The 24050-nt window shown below is 39.9% G+C and overlaps 1 protein-coding gene across 4 annotated transcripts in view; it reads right to left on the minus strand.

Annotated features, from left to right (window-relative positions):
• SMOC1 (SPARC related modular calcium binding 1) overlaps positions 1-24050 on the minus strand; it is a 126791-nt gene that overhangs the window by 44423 nt on the left and 58318 nt on the right. For 2 of the 4 annotated variants that reach the window (XM_057366973.1, XM_057366965.1), the window contains exons 4-6: positions 23611-23710; positions 21133-21180; positions 1859-1948 (exon numbers count right to left, since the gene is read on the minus strand). In XM_057366973.1, coding sequence (XP_057222956.1) covers positions 1859-1948; positions 21133-21180; positions 23611-23710 — 238 coding nt within the window. The remainder of the gene's footprint in view (positions 1-1858; positions 1949-21132; positions 21181-23610; positions 23711-24050) is intronic. The other 2 variants (XM_057366981.1, XM_057366990.1) reach the window with 2 other exon arrangements.

Below are 24050 nucleotides of genomic sequence, written 5' to 3' on the forward strand. Positions count from 1 at the left end.
TTATTAACAGAGATGACAAAATAGAGAGTGACAAACTTAGAAGAGGTTATTCATTGATGCATAGCTGGATTAACCTGCCTGTCAGTCTCTTCTCTGGAGTCATAAGGGACACTGCTAATACAACAGGAAGCCATTGCATTAGTTATTCTCTCTCAAAGTCTAGGAGATAAGGTCTTACATAATATACGGCAAAGTTTGCAAGAGGCAATCTTTCATCATGCTGTCCAAGCCCATTTATCAAACTTGAGTTCAGCTACAAATTGATGTGAAGGTTTTTGATTGAAAATGTTTTTCATGGAAGAYAGCGTAACACTTTTTTTCAGATTCTGCCTGCCACCAGAAGAACCAGAAAAGGTGCGTTCACTACAACACTTCAAGAACGTTGCCCAGGTCTACTTGAATGACCAAAACATGGCACCTCTCCTAGAAGGAGCTTCTGAACAGGCTCTATTAATGACATCATCTCATTCCTGCATTCTACTAGTACATTCTTTCCTTTGAATATCTATGAGTGCCCTCTCAGGGGAAAATGTAAAGGTTAGAAGTTTGTGATTGCCAACAATAATTTAATACAATATCAGCTTACTGTGAGGAGGAGCTTTCTTTTGCTATAAACAAGCAAGAGCCAGCATGGTTTGTCTACTTTGTTTATTTGAGATTGTTTTTTTACTGAGAGCTTTGCTGTTCCTTAAAGCTCACAAGATTCCTACAAATCTACGATCACTAAATATGAAGTGATAGGACTACAGCATCTTGCCATTAAATAAGCTTATTTGAGCAAMAATAAAACCCCATCACAGCACCTGTTTTTACAACAAGGCAGGAAATATCAACAGAAGAGTACCTCCTACTCTTGCTCAATAGTTTCCATTTTTGCCTTTGATCCAGCTTGAAAAAAACATTAAGTACAGCAGCCCCTTAAGAAAATGCATAGGCTTTCCCTCACTGCCTTATGTTCCACAGTTTCAGATGGATCACAGAGCAATTCATACGTCAGCCCATAGCTTTACTATAATTGTTGTGGATTAAACCTGTAGAAAATATGCACTACTTCTAAGCAATGTGAAAGATAAAGCAGCTGCTATTAGGCCCATTCACTACCAAAGGACCACTATTCCCACCGGTATTTATATTTGTATGTGTAAAAGGCTTGAACCCTCTGTGATGACAGCCATTTTATCCTTGTTTAAAGGCTTCCAATAGACTAAGGTMCGATATTCCCTTTTCAAAATAATACAATTGCAAGATTGCCTATTTGAGAAGGAAACTGCCTGGGTGGGCCATGAATTAAGTAGGCCCAAGACAATGACTTCATTTGCTTAAATAGTGTGTGCGTCAATGAAAGCATTTGCTAAATAAAAAAACCTCCCAGCAATTTTCTTCCAAGTCAACATTCACAAGCTGTGGTTTAGCATTACCCTTCCTTTTGTGAAGCAGCAACACACTGCAGAGGTTATGAAACTCCCAGCATTATATCATGAGAGTGGAGATAGTAGGGGGGTAAGGACAGTCTAAAGGAAGCAGCCACTTCTAATTTGATGCACCTTCTTTTTACTGGCTGTGACATTTTTTCCTCCAAGATTACACCAGGAATCTGATCAACTGGTTTTAGTATTTGAAATATTTGAAATTTCCAAATTCCAATATTTGGAATATTGTTGGATTCCAAAAAAGTGGGAAGGATGTAAAAGGATTAGGGAGAACGCCTGAAGTCCCAAGGGCACTCTAAAATTTGGGTAACTTATGAGATTCACTGGCTTGTCTGCTTTGCAGGATAAAGAAGGCATTTGAACCACAAGTCCTAAAGAAGAGGGAGAGGGAAGTGGCTTTTTGTTGTTATTTTAAGGGATGTTCTTACCTTCTCCATCGAAAATAGGCTGTGTTTCCATGGTAGGCGTTGGCTTCGAACCATCATCTGAATTCAGGGTTAAAAAGAATCGAAAAGAAACTACCATTATTGAGGTAAATACTATCTACTCTCCAGCACTGTTGAATGATTGGGATTTGTACATGGCCCGGCCAAGTCCGGAAGAGAGAGAAGACAGACAGAACAACATAATTTTATGCTAAAAGCAATAACATTTTTCATAAAACATGCATCAAGCCCTTTCAATACACTTAAAAAGCCTCCCCCCTCCCTCCACAAACCACTGGTGTGTGTCACCTGGTAGTCTCCCCAAAAGGCAATTAACTGCCTTTTTAGTTTCAGGTAAGTTTAGTTTTATACAGGCCATTTCCTAAGACAGCAAATGTTCCAGAGAGTGCTGTCGCATTGTGTCTTTCTCCTCATTCTTTTTGTTCAAAAGAAACAGTATTCTTTTGAAACTTACCTGTGTAGAACATGGCACCAGCACTTACTGCAGAGCTGTTAGAAAGGGATGGTCAACAGGAAATTTTTTTCTTAYAATGACTGCATCAAGAGGTTCTCTAATTGCAATGCAATGGCAATGTCTTCTAATGGCAAAAGTGTGGAAAAATAATTTCTCTGACATTAAGTTATGGTTTAGTTGAGTTTGTTTTGCCCATTACAGTATTTGGTGAGTGATCTCTCTTGGACTTTATTTCAAGTCACAAACCTGTGATATATTTTCTCCCCAGTCCGGTTCCAGAGCAGAGTGATAGAGAGCTTTCTGGGCGTCTAGCATCTAGCCAGGATCAACCCACTACACCTAGAACTGGGTGGTTTTTCCCCCTTTTTGAAATACAGTGACTTAAAACTGTCAATTTCTAGTAATCTTATCTATCCTTTGCATGTGTTATGGGCAAGAATGACATTAGGAAGCAAAGTAGGCAGTAACCTAAAATGTAAAGTTACACAGTGAAAATCTGTTGGATGAAGGAGTCCATGCCAGAAAAGCCAGGCTTGTCTCTATCTGCGTGAGTATCAGATGCAGAGGGCAAACACTGTTTGGAGGAAAGGTACATGGGACAGGCCTTCCTAGAGGTAGAATTATCTGCACTTAACCTTCTCTTATATCAGTTCCATTAACAAAAGTACAAGGCCATGGGAGTGGAAGGGAAGGGCAGAGATGGAAAATGGAAGCTTGTAGACTTTTTCCACCCACATTTATATTTGCAGTTTTATAAAGTGAGGAAAAGCTTGAATACCTCTTCCACAGTTCATCAATTTTATGCATTTACACACAAAGCAGTGTAATTCACAGAAAGCAAAAACATGCTGATAATTCCATTTCAACCTCAGAGATCCACCAGAGTAAAGCATGTTGACAGAAATGAGCGAGAGACACCCTGTTGCCATTTTCCCTCTTCATCATTGTATTTGGTTTTATGCATCCCAAAAAAACACTTGGAAGAAAAAATACTTACCATTCCTCAGCTCTTGTTCTGAGCTTTCCTGTTATTAGGCATTACCAGTAACATGGATAAGCAGTATTTGTTTTTTATAAAGTTTGAACAACTGACTTGGAAAAAAATCCTTAATATTGCTTAAATTAAAAGGAGGAAGGTATTGCCCTTTAAAAACTCTTTGGATAGAAGTAAATAACTGATCTTCACTTTTTATGTTAAAACAGGTTGCTATGCTTCTGCAAGGTTCCAGGAGCCACAGCTATGGCTTGTTATTTATTTAGGACGGCACTTTACACTTTACACTATTCACTGTGAAGCAGTGAATAGTACATAATTAGCATGATTGGCTTTACAGATTGAGAAACCAACCCAAAACTGCTGAAGACACTCAGAACTAGAAAGGTGAGTAATTCTTAAGTTATACAAAAAGGAAGAGATCTGCTCTTAAAAAAGAAGACCAATACAATACTTCTTATTGTAATACTTCTTTCTTCTTATTGTTCTCAYGAATGCTTCTGCACCAAGTAATTACAGAATTGCTTTTCAGATTTAAAGCAGCAACCCAGAAGACAACAGTGGGGAAAAATTAGAAGTGGATCTGAGCCACAGCACTTTATCCAAATCATTATTTAAACTTTGGCAGAACACAGGATATTTCAAGTTCAGAGGGGTTCTTTCACATTCATGTATGTGCAAGAAACACAGCAGCAATTACAATTTGTCAAATACATTTTCCTTAAAGAAAAAAAATTTGCAGCAGTTTTTGTATGAAGTTAGCCATTAAGCTACTGGAGAGTATTAAATAAACCCCTCAGTTCAAAGCTACTGTTTAAGATAATGTCAGTAAAATGGCTCAATGAATTATACAATCATTTCCTTACTGGATTACTGAGGCCAAATTGTCACTAAGTCAACAATGTAGCAGCACCCAGTACAGTATTAAGGGCTCTGCAAATAGAGAGAAGTGTAATTACTCCCCTGTAGTTCAAGTAAGTACAGTTCTTTCATCACACACACAAGAAAAAAAATGCAGCAGACAAGAGCCCTGTAATTTCATTCACCATATTTCAAAAATCAAAAGCCAGGGATATTTCTGATTATTTTTAAAGGTCATGAAATAGTCACATAAAAGACAAAAATTGCACTTCATTAAAAACACCACGCTCACTTCCCAGCTTCTGGCTTCTTACTCTGAAACTACCTATTTTTTTTCTTAAACTGGAGAATTCTCAGTAAGTCTCAGTGTTTCAAATTGGCTTATGGCAGAAAGTTTCACTGCTGTTCCCTTTCAGCAGAAAACCCACCCTCATACTTGTCTGCTCTTATTTGATTTTTCCTCTCACTCAATACTCCATTTGTCACACTGAACATTTGTTCCACTGGCCTGTTTGTTCCTCACAAACAAAGAATAAGCTCTATTTTACATAACTGAAAGTTTTGAACGTTTTGTATTCCTAAATAAATATTTCAATGTAGAACAAAATCCCAAACTATTCCAGAGGGGTAAGACATTATATAAGTACAGAATACTGTTACTTTGGGTACAAAGGTGATGAAGAATGTTCACTGGGTACAATCTCTTCCTTTCTTCAAAGAGCTGTGAAATTCCACACTTTCAAAAGAGGCATGTAACTGCAATAGTTCCTTACACACAGCATGTCACAGAGAGATTAAAGAGATCAAGTGCTACTTCCTAATCCCTCTAGATAGCAATGCTTCCAGATCAGGAACTCATGTAATTCAGGACCACTACTCTTAGCTGCAGAGTATTTTCAGTGCCTTGAGGAAGAGTTCACTGGCATACTTCTCTACCAATTCTTGCAACCCAGCATGAATACCCACTTTCTTTTTCCAAGAGCACTGACTACAGACAGTATCACTCAACAGAATACCTCCTCATGGGACATTTTAAAGCTACAGAACTCCTTCAGTAAATCTCTTTTTCCTAAGGTACATTTGCAAAAGTTAAGCAGCTCAACTGCTGTCAACTTTAAAATAGTATTTTTATCTTGACACAGGGTAAGAGTGAAACCGGCAGGTCTAAAAGAGACTCCCTAAGCCTTTTTCACATAAATATACCTTGACTATAAACCAGAAGCCCACCTGCTCACTACTGTCAGAAGCTCATAAGCAAGAACAGTTTTAATTGCATTCAACTGACAATGACTCAAAACAGGGACAATTACTTGCATGTCCAGATCTACTGTTAGTGCTGGGAAAGAAGTCTTTATGCTCTCACTAGAATTCCCCTCCCCATATCTTATCCTTGCAAAGTACCTAGCAAGCATCTGGAATTACTGTAGTGCACACTGGGGTTGAGGGAGAAGAAGATCCAGCTCATGCAAAAGACAACTGTTAAAGTGATCTTTCTACTCTGAATGACAAGCACTGCAGCCATGAGCAAGTCATAAAAAAACATTAATTACTAGGAAAAATGTGAAGTAACTGCCTCTTGCTGTGAATTATCATTTTTGACTCAAGCCAACTAATGGACATTGCAGATAGGGGAAAAGTTAGGAGATAAAAGTGGTGTACCAAAGGCTGATGTTGCTGAGGAAGCACACAGGTCTTGGTCTGCTAATGTGATGATGCAAGTATACAGATGACTTGTGCAGTGAGTATACTTTTTCCTGGGTAGGATATGAGATACAGGAGGCAAATGTTGTGTTCTCACCGGAATCCTTGAGACAATCTGTAAACATTTCTTCCATTTTGAAGACCACAGGGACTTATGGAGTCAACCATCCAGGCTTTATACAAAATCTAGCGTTTTTTGTAAGTCTATAGCTTGAACAACAATGGTTCCCAGACTTGAATGAACCTGACAGAATAAGCAGATGACAATTTTAAGTGCATAGCGCTCTTCTGGGAGGAGGCAGCCTTCTTCCAGCATCAAGTAGTTCCTTCACTTACCATCATCTGGTTTTGGCTGAGTCATTAGAGAGCATAGCTGAAGCTAAATACGCAACTTAGAGCACAGAGAGCCAGGACAGTAAGTGAGCCCTCAGCGTGTCTGGTTTGATGCAGCAAAGTCCACCTTTAGCAAATCTGTCAAGCCAACAGCAAGGGAGAAGAGCTTTCCTAGGCTTCAGTACTCCTGAGGGATTTAAGTCATACATACTCAATCCTGCAGCTTTAGTAACCCTGGCCAGACGAATAAAGACCTGCCAGGCCAATTAGGCTCCTTGTATCCATGCAGCTCCTGAATCTTGAAGAAGCAGTTTTGACTTTGACATTTTATGTATTACCCCCAGGTCTGAGGGTGTTTTAAATGTTAAAAAAAAAAATTAAAAAAAAAAAAAAGCTCAAAACAAACACACAAAAAAAGTTAAAAAAAACCCCACAAACAAAAAAACAACTTACTTTGCGCTACATGGGGCTTAAACAAAAATACATGTCCCTTCTAGTATTGTAGAGGAGGAACAAATTGTTGCCTTAACCACAATCCTACATTAAATGAAACAATTTCAGCAAGTCATAATTAATTTAATCGTCCATGCAACTTTTATGTACAGACATTTATTGCCAATATAAGTGCAGAAAGTTAGCATCCATGCAAAAAAATAATCTTATAATCTGGCCAATGAAGATAATTTTTTGCAAGCAGCTGAAATGGAAACACACCAGTGCAGATAGACTTTCCTGCCAAATTTTCACACTACTGTCCACAGAATCATTTAGGTTGAAAAAGACCTCTAAGATCATCAAGTCCAACCACTTCTATGCATGGAGATCCCACAGCTTTTAAGAAAAAAACCCCAACTTTTAAAACTGAATCAGCAAAAGCCAAGCTCTCACTCTTTATTGCCTTAATTTTAAGAAACAGCAGCAATGTGCTGCCTTTGGACATAATAACCCTCAAACACTTGGACATAGAGGACTGAAATAAAGTTTTGTTTAAAAAGGTGAAAATATCCCTAAATGCTAAATATGCAAGGCCTCTGTGAGCTCTTAACTGCAAAGGCTGACTTGCACTGTCACTGCAGTAATTTTTCTCTTTCTATAGCAACTATTTTGTATGCCAYATGGACATAAGCCTTTACTTCAGCACTGCACTCCAGGCATCAACCAGATAGGATGAAGAGCCTTTCCCTGTGCCTTCTGGAAGGCATTAGTTCCCCCCACTTCCTTCTCACATCTCCCTCGCAGGTGCATCAACATGAAAAAAGCCACTCAAGCCCCAAGGACTTTGTGGTCCAATGTACTCAGTGTTTGTTTGGCAGCACAATTCTTCGCCCTGCAAGAAAGCCTATCCCATGCACAGACAGCTGGAAGTAACTCTGACCCCTGTGACACAATTCAAAACCTCCTCTGTTTGGCTTTTTGATTCCTGATTGACACACTCACTGCCAGGCGGAGATAAATGCTGCTGGGAGGACAATGTTGATCTGCTCCGACTATTCTTGTGAAGGACTTCTTCAGAATAATAAACAAAAAACACTGGTGTGCTTAAGTGTGTGAATAGAACTGGAGGTAGACAGAGAGGGGAGCRGAGTGCTTTACAGAGGCTGGCAAGTCGATTGAAGAGTTAATTGTCTGGGTGTACAATGAGTTTATTCTGCCCACAAACAAAGAGCTCCCTCTTCCTGGGCCTGGTCCTTCAAAAGCAAACGTGTCAAAAGTGGTCTGGAGCAGCACTCATTAATAGCAATGCTCTGGTCTCTGGGATTCAGTGGCTTTAAAACTATTGAATCTTGAGATTGATAGAATCTCTTTAAAATCCAAAGTCCTTATTTACTGCATAAATTCTAAAGGTAGCTCTACAGTAATCAGCCAAAAGAAACCTGCCCTCTAACCTCTCATTCTTTGCAGCCTTTAAACAGCTTCTTTTGAAAAATAAAGACATAGCAAGGTATTACCCTTCAGACATAATGCTGTAGACACCTTCCTCAACAATGAGATCCAGTTTTACATTATTTAAATTATGTGTCATGTAAAAATGAGCCTGAATATCTCATACTTGGGAAGATACAGAATCCCAGCCCACATCTGGACCTGCATTTCAGGGCTTGCACTATAATAGGTCAAACTAATACAGTGTCCAAACACAGCCCCTGAGCCTTTGGGAAAGTTCAGATCCAGATTCAGATTTGAACCCTGCAGGTTGAACCAAGCCCTATGGTAATTACCACTTAAAATAYCTGACTCCCTTCTGTAAGTCAAGCAAACCTTTCTGGGGAGGAAAATGATCTTTCTTCCTGTACGAAGACAAGGCAATTGAAAACTGACCCACTATACTTGACCACTTTAATGACAACACTCTTAGGGATTTTGGTGTCAATGCAGAGACACTACCTGCTATTTATTGAACAAGCAGCAGCTACAAAGATCATAGAATTAAGCTGAGCTGCTAGTGAACATTTTGGTGATGTAAATTTGCTTCACTGCTTGTGAAAAGATGTCATTTTAACACACAGAAAAGCAGGATTCCGAAGAACATTTTCCTYAAGTATTTGGGCTTGCTTCCAAGCAGAAGAGAAACTACCTTAAGATTATTAAAGTCATTATTTAAGAGCACTCAGCTAATTCAAACTTGAGACTCACTCTTTGCCCTCCCCTTTCTCAAGCTAAAAACCCAAATATAGTGCAATCAACTAATTTAGGAGGACAGCAGGGAGCCACACATTTATGTGATCTTTCTTTTGTTCTAGTGAGTAATAAATGAGGGATTCAAAACCTCAAAACGTGCGAAATAAAATTTCTTGGTTTGCAGCCAGTTTCTCTCCAAATTGTAAACAGTAAACCACAGTCTTAAACAATTTTGCAGGCTTGGAGTTTTGGACAAGAAGTAGCAGTATCCCTCAGGTAGCCCGAATAACGATGTAACTCGGAATAAGAAACCTGCACACAGTCCTGTTGTTTTGAACTAGAATTCTCAGTTCATTTTTGGGTCAAGCTCCAACACAGAGATGATCTTCTTTATCAAAGCAATTTGTACATAAGATACAGGTTAACAAAGCAAATGATCAGATTTTTAGTTTGGTAAACAGAGCCTTGAGGTCAAATGCAAGGAAGCCTGAATGGAAAAGACCTGTCCCTGCGCACAGATTTACCTTAATGCAGTTTTACAATTTACAGATTTGCAGCCAAACTCCTTCTCAAAAGGCAAAACAGGTCTCGTCAGAGATTTGAAGTAATAGGAATTATAAATGCCCAAGGCCAGATTTGAACCTTATCTGTTAAAAGGTGAAGCAGGCAATAAAGGTCAGGCTACTTTTGAGACCATCTTCAGTTTCAATTTGCACAAAAAGCTGTATTTTTGATCAACATGGAATCACTGTCAAGCTGTGAAGACTGCAGTCACAAGCAGTGAAGATTGTCCTCACTGTGCCCTTCCCACTTTCAGAGACATTATTCTCATCCTCCTGCAACAATCCCAGCAGCAGTTTCATTCATTTAGCTAGACAGAAACCATCCTAAGACTTAGAAATACATGCTCTTGTCATCAGCTCTGACCTACAGAACCAAGCCTCCAATTATCTCTGTCCTAAAGAGAATGTCAGCTAGCTTGTCAATGGTTTTAATTGTCTTAATTTAAGTCAAAAACCTTTAACTTACTCCCAGAGTGGCTCAAATTGCCAGGAGGAGGGGAAAAAGAAGGAAAAAACCTGWAAGAACCTGCATATCCATTCAAAGGCTCTTGAGGGAGCTGCTAAGATACAAGTAACTTTTCTTCATCTACCATTTCTACTCTATCAGATTCAAGCCTTTTTCTCTTTGAGCTTAGTTCCTCCCTTCTATCAAAGGCAAAGTACTGCAATTCTTTGGAAGAAGGGACTACTTCCCTGGTGTTGCTGCATCTTTTCTATCCAACTGCTGTTCTGGTTACTTTGCTGAGTTAATAATCAAACCTGTCAGTTTTTAATGACTCTATAAACTATACAATACTTTTACTTTGAAAAATGACCATATTCTCAATCTCATGGAGTCAAAATTCACTCTCTTTTACATTGTCCATATATCTTCTGAAGTGAGCTAGGCAGCAGCAGGGACAACACTAAAATTCCTCTTTGACCTAGAGTCCATTAGAACCACTGAACAGCTTGCCTAGAAATATGACATGTAAGTGCCATATGTTGACTTGCATGTTTATTTTGCGATAATAATGAATAATTAACAATTAAGACAATTTCAAAACATAGTATCTAGCAGCAGACAAGCTGTGAGCCCATCCTCACCAGTAACACAAGCGTGGTTAAAAATGCTAGTTCAACTCCTTGTTGAGAAAGGAGAAGGGGAAWGAAGCTCAGAGTCCCAGCTCAGCTTCCAGGCTCTGTTTCGTCATCTGTTATGTTTTCAGACAGGATCTCAGCCTGCCTGTCACTGCAGAGTGATGTTTCACAGCTGCGAGCAATGTTCTGCACAGCTAAAGARATGAAGCTCGACCACCACAGAGAGTAGCTCTTCTTATGTACCGGCAACAATTTCAGTGTGTAAAAAATCAGCTACGACAACACCTGGGAAGGCTATTGGAGTGCCTTCAAAACTAAAGAACACATACAGGCTGCAGAAAGAGGCTCCCAGTGGGAGCAAAGAATATTTTTCATTCAGCTGTGTACTTAAGCTGTCCTTCAAGAGCCTAATATCATCCYCCTACTGAAACACACACCGAAGGGGAAATGGAGATAGAGCTATAAGAGTAAGAGCTTTTTCAACTGGCCATAACACATAGCACCAAAAAGTACCTGTTACCCAAACCATGACTACCTAACACTTGCTGAAGACAAGATGATGACATATTTACCAAGTAACAATGGTAGCTGCTCTAGGAATCGCAGTCAGTTTTGAAACAGTCTCTAAGGTTCATTTTGACCAACAGACACCTTCACAGGGCAAATGGCACAGAAAAGCTTTGCTGTGGTAAATACAGCCCAGCAGTSATACAGCTGTAAATCCAGCACTTCCCTTTTTTCTACAGAAAAGGATCAAGGTAATGAAGATGAGAGGAAGCAATGAAATAACCTTATTCTGCAGGGAGATTAACAATTGAAAGGAAATAAACTGTAATAAACACTGAATAAAGAAGAATTATTGTATCTGTGTAACAAAAAGTGTATCCAAGTGCATATCAATATAGGCTACAACCAAATTATTTGGAAAAGCTAATGCCAATCCATAGAAGGGATATTAAGCCATCTTGTTCTAAGGAGTACTGTCTGTAGTAATAAACTGAGAAAAGAGAGGTGAGTTAGAAGAGGCAATGCAATACATAGCTGCTCCAAACAGTCCTGGCACTAAGCTTCACAGGGAAACTGGATAGATGGGGCACAACACAGAAAAAAAGAGCAGCAATATTATACAGGCTGGGTAAATCACAGCAGAAGTTGGAGTATAGACTATTAGGAATATGCTTGTTGGTGGCATTTTTTTTTTAATCCAAAGCAGAAACACCTCCAAAGTGTCAGCATTACTTACACTGTCGAGTGAGTGATGAGATCAAGAAATCAGCAATAGCTAGCACTGAGAATGTTTAAAAATAGACTGAAGGAGGGGAAGCAGAGGAAGAGATGCTTAACTTTTTTATAGCTTCATACTTGGTTGAAGATCACATTTTTATCTCACCYTGTAAACACTACAAGTATTAAAGATACTGCAGGATTTTAAGCCACAGTATCTTAATTTTGAATCATCTTCTATTTGGCTCACTGCCTTCAAGTGACATTTGAAATAAAACAGGATGCAAAAAAGTTTCCACACGAAGAAATATTTTGCTTAAGGCACCATATCTCATAGCAAGATTTTTAGCACTTGACATTGCCCCAAACTTTGAGCAAAGTTTGCAAAAAGTTCTACAGCACTGTCAACAGCTGTCTGATCACTGCTGGCAAAAGCAACAACCACCACAGGATTGTTTAGTTTAGCCACTCTGGTTTTATTCTACCTACAATATATCACTTCTTTGTTTCAGGAGCCTCTGCTTTGATGTGAAGTACTCGCTGTTTCTACACAACCCAACAGACACCCCCTCCTCAACTACCTCTCCTGAAAGGCAGCTCAGAGTCCACGATCAACTACCAYCTTGCCATTTCTAGGCTGTGCAAGAGCCCAGATATCTGCAGCTGTGGAAAAGGGAGCACATCTGAAATGCCCGCCAGGACACAGTAATTCTGATCTTAGACCACTTTACTGAACAAGGAAAAAAAAAAACACCATTGTTATGCAAGCTTTATATAGTACTAACAAGGTCCCTAGCTTTGGGAACATTTTAGAATCTACCTGAAAACGTATGGTGAGCTGGGGCAAGGGGCATGAAGGGCATGATTAGAATACCAGTCTCTCTTCCTTCTCTCCCCAATATCACACACATTTCCTTTCACTCCTCTCCTTCCAGCTCTGGTCTCTTGAAGGTAAAGACTCTATAAATTCCCCCACATCTTCAAGGCCTATAAGTGGGGGGTTGGAGACAGCAGCAAATTTCCCAGATCAATGGCCGTTTGAAATTCAGACATATGGCTGAAGCCCTACAGCTGCATGTGTTAATTACCACACGTGTCCCCTGTAAAGCAGTCTGTTAAACACAAAAAGAAAACAGAAGAGAAAAAAGCCTTTCCAAGGGATTAAGTAAATAGTCTAAATTTTTGACCCTGCTCCCCCAGCCACATGCCTGTGTGTAAGCTGCCTTCCTTTCTCCCAACACCTGCATACTGAGGAAGCACAGGACCCCTTCCACCTCTAGCCATGTGCAGTCAGCCTATCTCARAGTGTACTTTCCCCCTTGTAGCTCCTCATTTCCAGCCTCTTCTCTCGCCAGCCCCTTTCCCTTTCTCCTTTAGAGGACTAATTCCTGGCTGAGAACCAGACTAGCCTTGGGCTTACAATACGCCTTTTCATTTCCTTGCAGGCAGAGAATGGATACCTCACTGTTGTATCTGTATTGCATGTGTGAAAATGAAGAAAAATGGTGGTGGGGGGGAGAATATATGTTTTTCCACTGCTTGTTTTCACAGGTTTTTTCCTCTCTGGATCACTGAAGAGGAGTTTCAGAGCTTTAGTGAGTGAGCACAATTTGGCTCTCTAACTATACAGCCCAGCTATTTCATCCTGGCATCTGAATTTTGTCTAAAGGAGGTTTTGTATTTGATTATGAAACCAAAGGAACAGTTACTCTCTAAGAGGGAAGGAATGGAGAACAGAGAGAAGCAGATAGACAAGGTAACAGCACTGCTGGAAGGACCTCCAAAGGATCTAACATGCTTCCGAAGGAAATGCGTATGTACAGAACAAAGCATCTCAGTGTACACAGGATATAAGTGGCAACACATTCTCAACATTAAAATACTTTTATTTTAAGGTGAAGGTCAATCCTCAAAGTTACAGACTGCCAGACATCTACAGATGGATTGTTCAAAAGGAACCAGAGAACACTGATTTTAAGAACCAGTTCATTTAAAGGCATATTTGTGAGCAGCTAAACAGTCAAGATGAAACCTGCCAAGTCCTTACAGAAATTGCTACGCTGCAGCACCTAAAGGTCCCATCAGAAACTGAGCACCATGCTGAGCACAGGAACATGTAATAAAAGACACAGACACAGCCCAGAAAAATTCAGTCTGTGGAAAAGACTTCTCCCACCTTTAGCCTTTATCAAAGCATTTTGCAGTACTTTTCCCTCACTGTCAACATAGAACAAAAGCCCAGAGGAGCTTTCCCATTTCCAGAGAAAAGCTATTATTCCAGCTAGAGCTGTTCTAAAGAAGCTTTAATTCCCCTATGTGCCTTCTCAGGAACTTGAACAAACATTAGGGATGCCTCTCTAGCTTCTCCCCACCTTATTTACAGGCACACATGGTCTGCCTGCATTCAAGTTTTCCCATCACAATTTCATAGTTTATCTCTCTTATAGAGAAACTTTGACAGAGCTCATGGGGCAAAGGTGTTGAAAGCACTTCAAGCCCCTTGACCAAACACCTGCACCACGACAAAACATTTCCTGGTGCATTACTTTGATTTGAAAGAAAGGAATGCTAACATTCAGATGGCTAGATTCTATAGAGCATGGAAGAACTCTTTAAAAAAAGGTTTTGAGCCTACATAAAATATTTTAAAAACAAAACAAACTCACAGAGCCCAAATTTATTCAATTTCTCTGCATGCTGTAATGATCAGACACCAGAAATCCATGTATAGCACATAAACAGTTAATAATACCCTAACAGATGTTGCTCAATCAATTGTTAGTCTACTTATTAGATCTACTCACCAGGTTGCTCAGTACTTATGACTTAATAATTTAAAAACCTTTACAGCTGTTCTTAAGACATTACAGACATGAGTTGTCTGTAGATTGCTATAGTAACACTTGTAAACTACAATTTTATTAAGTCATATTATATAGACTAAGCTACCGATTGGAACTGCTACTTTATAGACAAAAGCAGAATTCTTGTATTGCATCAAACAAAATATACTTTAAAACAGAATTTGCCTTCTTTTTATACTTGCCAATGAAACTTTCTTCAGTCTCAAATTTGATACATATGTTCTGAGGCCCACAAAAAAGTCTTGATGAAAACCAAACAATTTCAGACAAGGCAGTGATGTGGGGAAACAAAAGGATTGGTTATAGTTCTACTGTTTATGTAACAAATTTGAGGTTTTACTTCTAGACATTAATATTTCAAAAGTCTGTTTGCTTCATGTGATGTATCTAAGTGTTTTTTAGAACATTGCTCTACTCTGGAAAAGTGATCCAACATACACAGTATTGCAAAATTACATTCCTCTGTTTTCATAAAAATTGATCACAATTCTCAGTTAAAAGCTGGGTTCTTGCTATCTTATAAAATCTGTAATATTGGCAAACTACAGTCTACCATACCTGTGAAACTGACTTGCTTTCTACAGTTACATTTAACTGGAACTTAATTAACAATTTTGTAGATGATATACAGTATAGAGATAGCAATAGGAGCCAGAGAGAATTCTGACTATTTACAAACTGGCAAACCTACTGATTAAGTTAACAGTACTTTTTACAGAASTATTTCTATGATAGAGAATCAAACTTCAATTTCACTGCTAAGTTTGCTTGGAAATACAAATACGAACTAACCAAAATCTTATGTGCTACAAATTCCATCTACAGAAATTGCTGCTCACAGCCCACTTAAGCTGTTGCAGACAGTTTTTGTTACACTAACCTCTCCCCATAACTTCTCAGTCGAGTTTTTATCCCAGTTTTATGAAAAGCAGCACATATTCATGTTTCTCCCATACACTGTTTCCTAATTCCATCAAATTTTAACAGGGCAGACTAAGAAACTCGCCACCTTCGGTGTGTGGTAGGACAAATCAAGCTTTTGCACGTCTGAAGGACTTGGAGCACTCTTGTAGCACACACACATAGCASATCTGCTGCTTTGAGAAAGCAGACTTATTACATATGCGTAGCACAGTCAGACTTTCCACACAGGTACACTACAACTCTATCCGCAAGCATCAAATTAATTGTTTGCGCACATTTATGGGTACAATATACATGTATGCTCAAAAACACCTGACAAACACTTCAGCCCATGTCTAGGAATATTGCATGATAAAGTTAAACAGTTCAGAAAATGATATTTGCATCAAAATTCTCCTTCATCCAAATTTCTAAATTAGTACATATTGTTAATTTTAAAATATATACTTCACATAAGGGATCTAGATGAAGTATTTGGGTAGGACTGCAGACTTGATACCTGGTAATGTTCTGCAAAAAATGAATCCTAAGACGGTATTCACCAGCTGGAACCATCACTTGACTTCACAGTGCCCCAGTAAACTTGATTTATCTTTCTGATGAAGGCCACAGAGTATTTCTCTATCTTTCCTGTATTCTCCACAAACTGCTAAAGACATCAAAGCATTTTCTCAGTGTCTATGAGGTTAGCAAAGCAGTTGAAGTTTGATTTGTGTAACAGCACAGTTGTGTTTCAGATTTAATCAGTACATAGTTGAATCCAGAAAGATCTGGAGAAGGTAGACCAAAGTCCCAGTCTGGTGTTTCAGTCACATTTCAACTCGATGTTTTTGTCAAYGTATTATCTGCCTTCTGTGAGACACTGGAGCCCCTGTGGAGGCCATGTGCTGCTCTCCCTGCGAGCTGAGGGCAGGTGAATTAGTGCCAGYGCACCTGATTTCTTACTGCCAGCAGACAAAGCTTGCAGGTCCCCAGTACAAGCAGCTCCATTTATTCACAGCAGCACAAGCTGCCATCCTTCGCGTGGGTTTGCCTGAGGAGAGTGCTCGCCCTTTACCGCTCAGCCTAATTACTGACTCACGCTAATGGCTCATTACTGATTCAAACTGCTCAGTCTGTTGGCTGCATAACTGGGCCATTACCATTTTCTAGAGGTAAGACTCTTGGAAAACAGCAGGAAAAAAGCCACAGAACCGGCCAACTTGCCCACAATTGCAGCCTAGAGTCTTCCTGCCAACAAAGCCTGCCTTTAAACTAATTTCTGACAGTTAAACCCACAAAAACGAACCCAATTCTACACGTTTAATTGGCAGGAATTTCGAGTTGCTCATCTTAGGTTTCTCAAACTGCTTCAGTGTTTTATTGTACGCTGGAAAAACTCACTGAGGAACGCTTTTTGCAGCTCCACACAAGAGTCATGTCTACATGTAAGACAATAAGTGTACAAGTTCAGCCGGGGCTTTGCTTTCTGTGGGGCTATCAAGAGTTTACATTTCACCACCAACTGTTCAGGGAATAGCAGATGCTATAGTCAGCTCTTGCAATAGGGAAACAAGACAAGTCAAAACAGGCCTGGAACTTATTGCATTGCAAGAGACCTTATAAAAGAAAAAGAGAGTTCATACCACTCCAGACTCTTCATGACTGACAATGAAAGTTGCTCCAGCCCAAATTTACCCTGCAGTTGCATCATCTTTCAATCCCAGATTATAGAACCAACCATCCTTTCCCATTTTCTTTATTCAGTTGATTAAAAAATGGTGTAAGAYAGCGTCCAAAACAATAAACTACCACTAATGAACCAGTATCCTCACTTCAATGTATTTCTTCTTCACTCATTTCCAATTTTTACACTTTCAATTCACTACGTCTCCAGTTTCAAGAACCAAGACCAAGAGACTTTACAGAGGTAAGCAGCTACATGGCTGCTTTTTAAATGCCTCTGGTTCCTGACCAGCCTACTTTTAAAACTTTCTTGGTGACTGTAAATGACACTACTCCTGATTGTAATATGATAAATCTGAGCTAAAGCCCCAGAACTTCCCAGACAAAGAAAACAAAACTTTATTTTGTTTTGTATTTGTTTCTTTTGTCTCAAAGCATGGCACAATTTCCCTTTGGCTGGAAAGGAATCTTCTGCATTCCTTAGGCAGGGAAGAAATCCAGTAATGTTGGCTCCAAGATGCCTTTCACTGCTTCTTAAAACATTAACAACATCCTAGTGGGAGAGACCGGGGAGATCCAGACCTCTAGAGGACAGCACACATTTTCCAAGTGTCTCAGGCCTTTCCAACTAAGCAGCAACTGGAGCAAATTAATGCAGAAGCTCCTTTTGAGAAAGGAACTATACAAAGAACAAGTCAGAATAACAAAAAAAGAGACAGCAACAGAAATCTGTAGGTTCTGGATATCCCAGTCTCACAGAAGAATAATTGCATTCCTTAGCAAAGGTCTTGGGAACATGTTTTTCACTTGCAGGACAAATTCAGCATARAAAGGTCAGTGGAAAATGTCTGAGCTGCAACGTCACAAACCAGCATGGTCTGAAGAGCCTGGGTTTSCATTCCACCTTATGGAAACATGCCTCCATTCCCCAGGCCCAGGTCTGCTCTGCATTCCAGCAACTGAATGGTTCTCAGACACAGAACAAATCAATATGGTGTATGTTATAGTTTTATGTTTAGTGCCAATTTAATTTGATTTAAATTACCTTATGGGGCAAACTGTTTGAGTAACTGGCATTGCATTATACAGCAACAGCAGCAATGTAAATATGGATAAACAGAGCATGGAATTTTAAAAAAAAAAAAAAAAAGTTATCTCTTGCCAGCATGCTTGCTTGTTCTCTGGACAAAGCTCCACAGAGCCATTTCTGGAACTACATGCCAAGCCACATGAATACAAAGCCATTTTGTTTTCTTCTCATCAGTAGTGAGAGAGCCTGTGAGTGGAATTGTATGTTACATCACATCTTCTGGTACTCCACCATACCTACTGAGGCCCAGAAACTAAAGCTAAACAGGAAGGAAAAGAGGGCAGAAGATTTGGAGGAAGAGTTATTACCAATAACCAGCCTTCTTCTCCTTCCAACATTAATTTGCCTCTCCTAAAGGACAGCTAATATGCCAGTAAAGTCTTAATTTATTACCCAGTTGCATAAGCCTACCCACCTACACTGTTTCTTAAGGCAGAGTAGCCTCCACCCTCCTGCCCTGAACACTTGAAAGGCACAAAGTTTATTAGCTCATTTTTTACATTCCTGTATGAATGAGACAAAAGAAATCACTTTTGAGAGTCTTAGCTATTCTTTTCCTTCCTCAGAGTACCTACTCTGCTCTGTGCCAGATAATGCTCTTTGATCATAAGACCCTCACTCAGGGATAAAGAGAGGGAGGAGTCTGCTGTGTAATGGGAAAATTCCAAAAGCTCCCAAATCTGATGGCAGTTGCCCAAAGAGATACCACAAGTTTCCAGGTTCTGCCTCTAGAGGAGAAGGGTCATCACTGACCCAGTTCCTGTTGGACCCCTCCTCATCCTGCCCTTTTTGTCAACTTGCAAAGGGCAACCTTTGTAAAAAGTGTCTGAACACTCAGCAAGAACAGATGTTATGTGCATGCTGGCCAGCCATCAGTCTTCAGAGAAGCCAGACCTGCAGCAACCACCTTGYTTCAAGAAAGCCAGGCTGTTCTTGATTCCAGCTTCCTAACAGCAGGAACTGATACTGAAACTTTGAATCAAGGTAACAAGAAAAAACACTGATAAGAAAGACAAACGCATTTTTAGATTGGCCGCTTTCATCACTAGATGAAAAAGTAATGCTATGTCCATCAAATTTTAAACCAAATTATTACAGCTTCTAAAAGCCCTCTTGAATTTAAAAGACCCATTTAATAGCTGCTTGTAAGTATTTTTTCTAACATGATGGAATAGGGCCAGACTTGCTTGTGTGTGGGTTTCCAGCAGATATGAACAGATTCAGAACAGAAGGGGACAGGAAGTTTACATGACTGCTTGAAGCATGCTGGCCCAAAGGGAAACGTTTCCCCTTTGACAGCTACTGCACAGGATATCTCTGCAGCCACGTGACCAAGCACACCATTCTTGAAACAGAATGCCACAGGCAGCACCAAGGAGAATCAATTTATATTACAAATTTTAAATTAATTCACACCATTTACAGTTCTCTTTTTGCGCGTTCCAACCTCTGAGTTAATTAAGGGAGTGAAGAAGAAAAAACAAGTTCAGATGTCTTCCCCTTTTGCTCCCGTTTCGTATGAAATCCAGTGTCATCTGCTTTCAATGCTAGAACAATGGACCAGGACTACCCAGGTAAAAAAGCCTACAAATAACTCAAAAATAATGCAGATTTCAAGAACTATTTGATTTGCTTGTACTTCCGGCTACACTGGCAATGATTGCATTAACAGAATTATAAGAATGTGTTCAGGTGCCAATTATACATTAATGCATAATTACAGGTTTAAAGAGACACATCCTTACCTAAAATAAGAAACAGGCTTCAGCATTCAGTCTCAACTAAGTAGCTTTCCCTTTCTTTCTTCTCCTTACTTTTACTAAGCTATTGAACACAAGCAGTAGACTGGAGAGCAGATATGCTCAAAATGTATCACTGCTCTGAACAGAGCAATCTAAATCCTATCAAGTGCTTTCAGGACTTGATTTGACGTTTCCAGTGAGGAAGATGCTCCTCAAATTAAAGTATTGGCATCAAAGTCAGTATTTTCCTGGGTTTTGAAGTGTCAGGAATAACTGGTTTAGAGAGTTAGGACTAAAAAGCCTGATTCAGTTATCAAAATAGGAACATCTGCCAGGAAACAGCATTCAGCCTCACCAGCAGAAGTGAGGATGCATTCAGCACCGTTTTCCTGGAGTAAGGAGACAAACTCAAAAGTTGACTCTGAATTGGGGCTAGAGGGAAGAAAGGCTGAAAATTAGGRTACGGAAAAGGCCTAAAGACAAATTTGACTGCTACTCAATGGATACTTCAGTGGTCAACCCTCCCAAAACCATTTCAGTGAATGCAAACCAGAGGACGTAGGGAAGAGCTATGAATACTCACAGAAGAACAATGACCCATCTACTGCATGGCTCAGGAGAGGCAAGGAGTGAAGGCAGGAGCATAAAGAAGAAGAATCAATGTCTGTGAGGTTTCCAAGCACAGCTAAGATTTATTCCAGTGCTGCTCCAGCTGGCCAGAGGGTTTTATACACTGTTAGAAAAACCCCACCTTTCAATGCACACAAAGCCACAACCCAACATCGGCACTCCTGTTTCCTGGAGTACTAGTCATACTGACAGCCGTCCTAATCTCTCGGGATTTTACTGAGAAATGCTCAGTAYGTTACTTCAAGGTGAACAAGCAGAGGTTATTCTGGGCCAGCCACTCCTTTGGGAAGTTTGGCTTTCTTGTTCTTCAACTCAGCTGAGGAGCACAGAGCAGAGTGCACCCTTTTCTACTCCACAGGGAACAGAACAGTCACCTTATTCCTCCYCCTGAAGGAAAGCTCCAATGGCACATCCACCCCTGCACCCTGAGCTTGTCAGGAACCCATGTTCTTAAGRGACTTGGCTGGGCAGCAGATATTACAAAACTTGTTGAAGCACAGGACTCCACTCACCTTTCCTTCCTGAATTACCCTGGCTTGATGGTTTATCAGTTACAGAACCTAAAGGAGAGAAAAAGAAAAGAAGAAAAAAAATGACATYAATTTACATGCTGCACAATAAACACAGATCATATGATGTCACATTAATACAGTCAATATCTCAACGCATAAAGCATCTATTTTACTTGTCAACAGCRCCATTTAGGACTCAGAGCCTGTGGCTTCAACCAATGTGAAAAGCATAAGGAAGTTTCATGCGTTAAGATATTAAATGTRGATGAGGGTAAACAAGAAATCTTTAGTAGCTGAATCTAGTGATTTGAAAGACCTCAACAGAGCAGCACGCTAGTAAGAAACTTGGAATAAATCCAAGGGCAAGAAGGAAAGATCAATAAGAGTCATTACTTTCGTTTGCAAATGTCAGGAAGAACAAATCAAAAACAGATGGGGAGAGTGTGCAGGGAATGCAAGCATAGTATTCTGAAGGAAAGGGATTAAGTGGGACAATTTGCAGAAAATGGATTTCAACCAATCCCTGAAYATCCCCTGTTTGAAATGGGACACTGGATAAGATCCAGCATGTACTTGAATAGGACACATCTTGGGTTGTTTAGTATAACTCAKATCTTCACACAGTCTATATGATGCTTGTTCTGCATTCTGCTTTAGTGCTTCATCACAGTTTCCTACTAAAACTTGAACAGGTAATAAAAGCYTTTCAAATAAATCCCTTACCAAATTATATTTAAAATATATGACAAGCCTTTTTTTTTTAAATTCACAGTAATTTTTTTTTATTCACAGGAAACCAATTCTTTGATTCTTCCATGCACCATTACAAAACAGTTCCAGTGATTATTGAACAATCAGGAAACATGGATCAAAAGTCAGTTCTAAAGAAGGCAGCTCTGACAGGCCCAAGAATCTGATCAAGACAAACTCTGAAGGTAAATTCTATTGCCCAGGCACTTTCAYTTGCAGATCAGTTCATCACAGATCTACAGCTGAATTACAAGTAGTAAGCACAAACTCAGGATTAGTCATCATATGCCTTACATCTGTGTCCTACAATACAACATGACTTTTCTGCAACACAATTTTGTAAACAGCACAAGACTCACTGAGTAGATCAGTAAAACTCTGAAACATGCCCKACCAAAATGATAAACTGGAAATGCTGTCATAAAATCATATTCTAAAGGTTTAAGCCAAGTTACTATAACATTTCATCTAAATAGGATATTAAYAGCTTTTTCTTTCCACATGCCTGTGAAAAACCAAGCATCTCCTCGAGGAGCATTGGCTCACTAATTCTCAAGACAGCTCACCCACTCATTCAAACCCTCATGCAAGTCATTTACATTTGCTTATTACCACGGAACACCATACAGCCAAGAGGACACCAGATAAGGTGAGAAAAATTCAAAAACCCAGTGGTTTGATGGCTGTCATGCTCCCAGCTAAAGGGCAAATGCTGCAAGGTGTGAGAGGAGAAATATGTTTAACACCCCTGAGGTGTGGACTGCAAAGCTTGAAGCCAGACACAGCAGCTTACGTAGTATCACTGAACAAGTCAGAAACACACTCCTATGCTTACTGCCTTGTCTTTCTTTTTTAATTTTTTTTTTTTTTTTTGGGGGGGGAGAGAGAAAAGTGAGAAGGGCAGCACAATTCTAGCACAGAATGACTTCCCCCTCCCTGCATCTTCTGTGGTGTTGTCACAGCAGCACTGTTGACCGGAGCTCAAAAAGCCAAACCACCACTGATCAGGGCCATGTGAAAATCTAGAGGTCAGCCTCATTCCACTTGAGCTATGGGCTACCATACTGAATGGTGGGAGAAGAAAGAAAACCAGCATTACTCCTTTTTAAAGAAAATTGTGGATTTAGTCTCAATAAACCACAGAGCGACAAAGTAATGTCAGGCTGAGCACCCAGAAACACATCACTTAATAAACATGAGTAACAGCTAGGTCTGGACCAGCTGTGCTGCAAAGCCCATGTGCTGCCCACCCCATGACACAAACACAGGGATCCTAAACTCAGGAACATGGTCAAAAGATTCAAATTCATTACAACAGTAGGACACCAGAAACTGACAGCTTCGCACAGAACCACCTTCACTAATTAACTGAAATCACTCTGTACAAAAAATTACTCYATGACCCACAAAATGCAGCCCAAAAAACATTTCTTTGAAATACAGATCATGGAAAAAAGTTATCCCATCTGTTCAACAAATTTTGGTTTTGGTGCACACAGCAACAYTGACTCTTGCCTTGGCTACMACAGGTTGTTACCTTAGTGGTTTTYCTCACCAAGCCTCGCAGAAGTGGACATCCTAACTGCAGGGTGGACATGCCAAACTGCAGYGTTAAGTGGGATAAATTGGCCAGTCACCTGAAAAGATCAGGTTCTCTCAACAGGATGCATTCACCCCAACCCTCTTTGGTCATAAAATTAGTATTTGCTGAAGCCACTCCCACAGTACCTGAACATACAGGAGTTTTGTTCTGTACAGAAGAGCCGCTAATAGGCTTGCCATCAGGTGTCACACACCAGCAGTATCCAGTGTAGGTATGGCACTGCACCTGTTTAATAAAACAAAGAGCAGGCATTTCATTTCTCTATCACTCTATCACCAACCACTTTTACTACAATTCACATCTTACTGGAAGTCCCAACCCAGATTAACCACAAACATGCTTCAGAGCAAGGAGGTCTYACAGAAGATTACCTTTGATATCATTACCTTTTCTTCCCTCACCACCCGCCCYCCCACCTAAAGAAATGTTACTTCTCCTGCTCCAACTCCTGTAGCTGAAATTCAGGAGGCAAAAGAAGTTACAAGTAATCATCTGAGAAATCTTTAGYTGGAGGATGGAGCAGTTGTATCTCAGCTCATTCCATGCTCTGCTATATCCCACTTAC

This window comes from Malurus melanocephalus, unplaced genomic scaffold (genome assembly GCF_030028575.1).
Source record: "Malurus melanocephalus ecotype Western Australia unplaced genomic scaffold, MMel_1.1 scaffold_2, whole genome shotgun sequence".
Taxonomy (NCBI): domain Eukaryota; kingdom Metazoa; phylum Chordata; class Aves; order Passeriformes; family Maluridae; genus Malurus; species Malurus melanocephalus.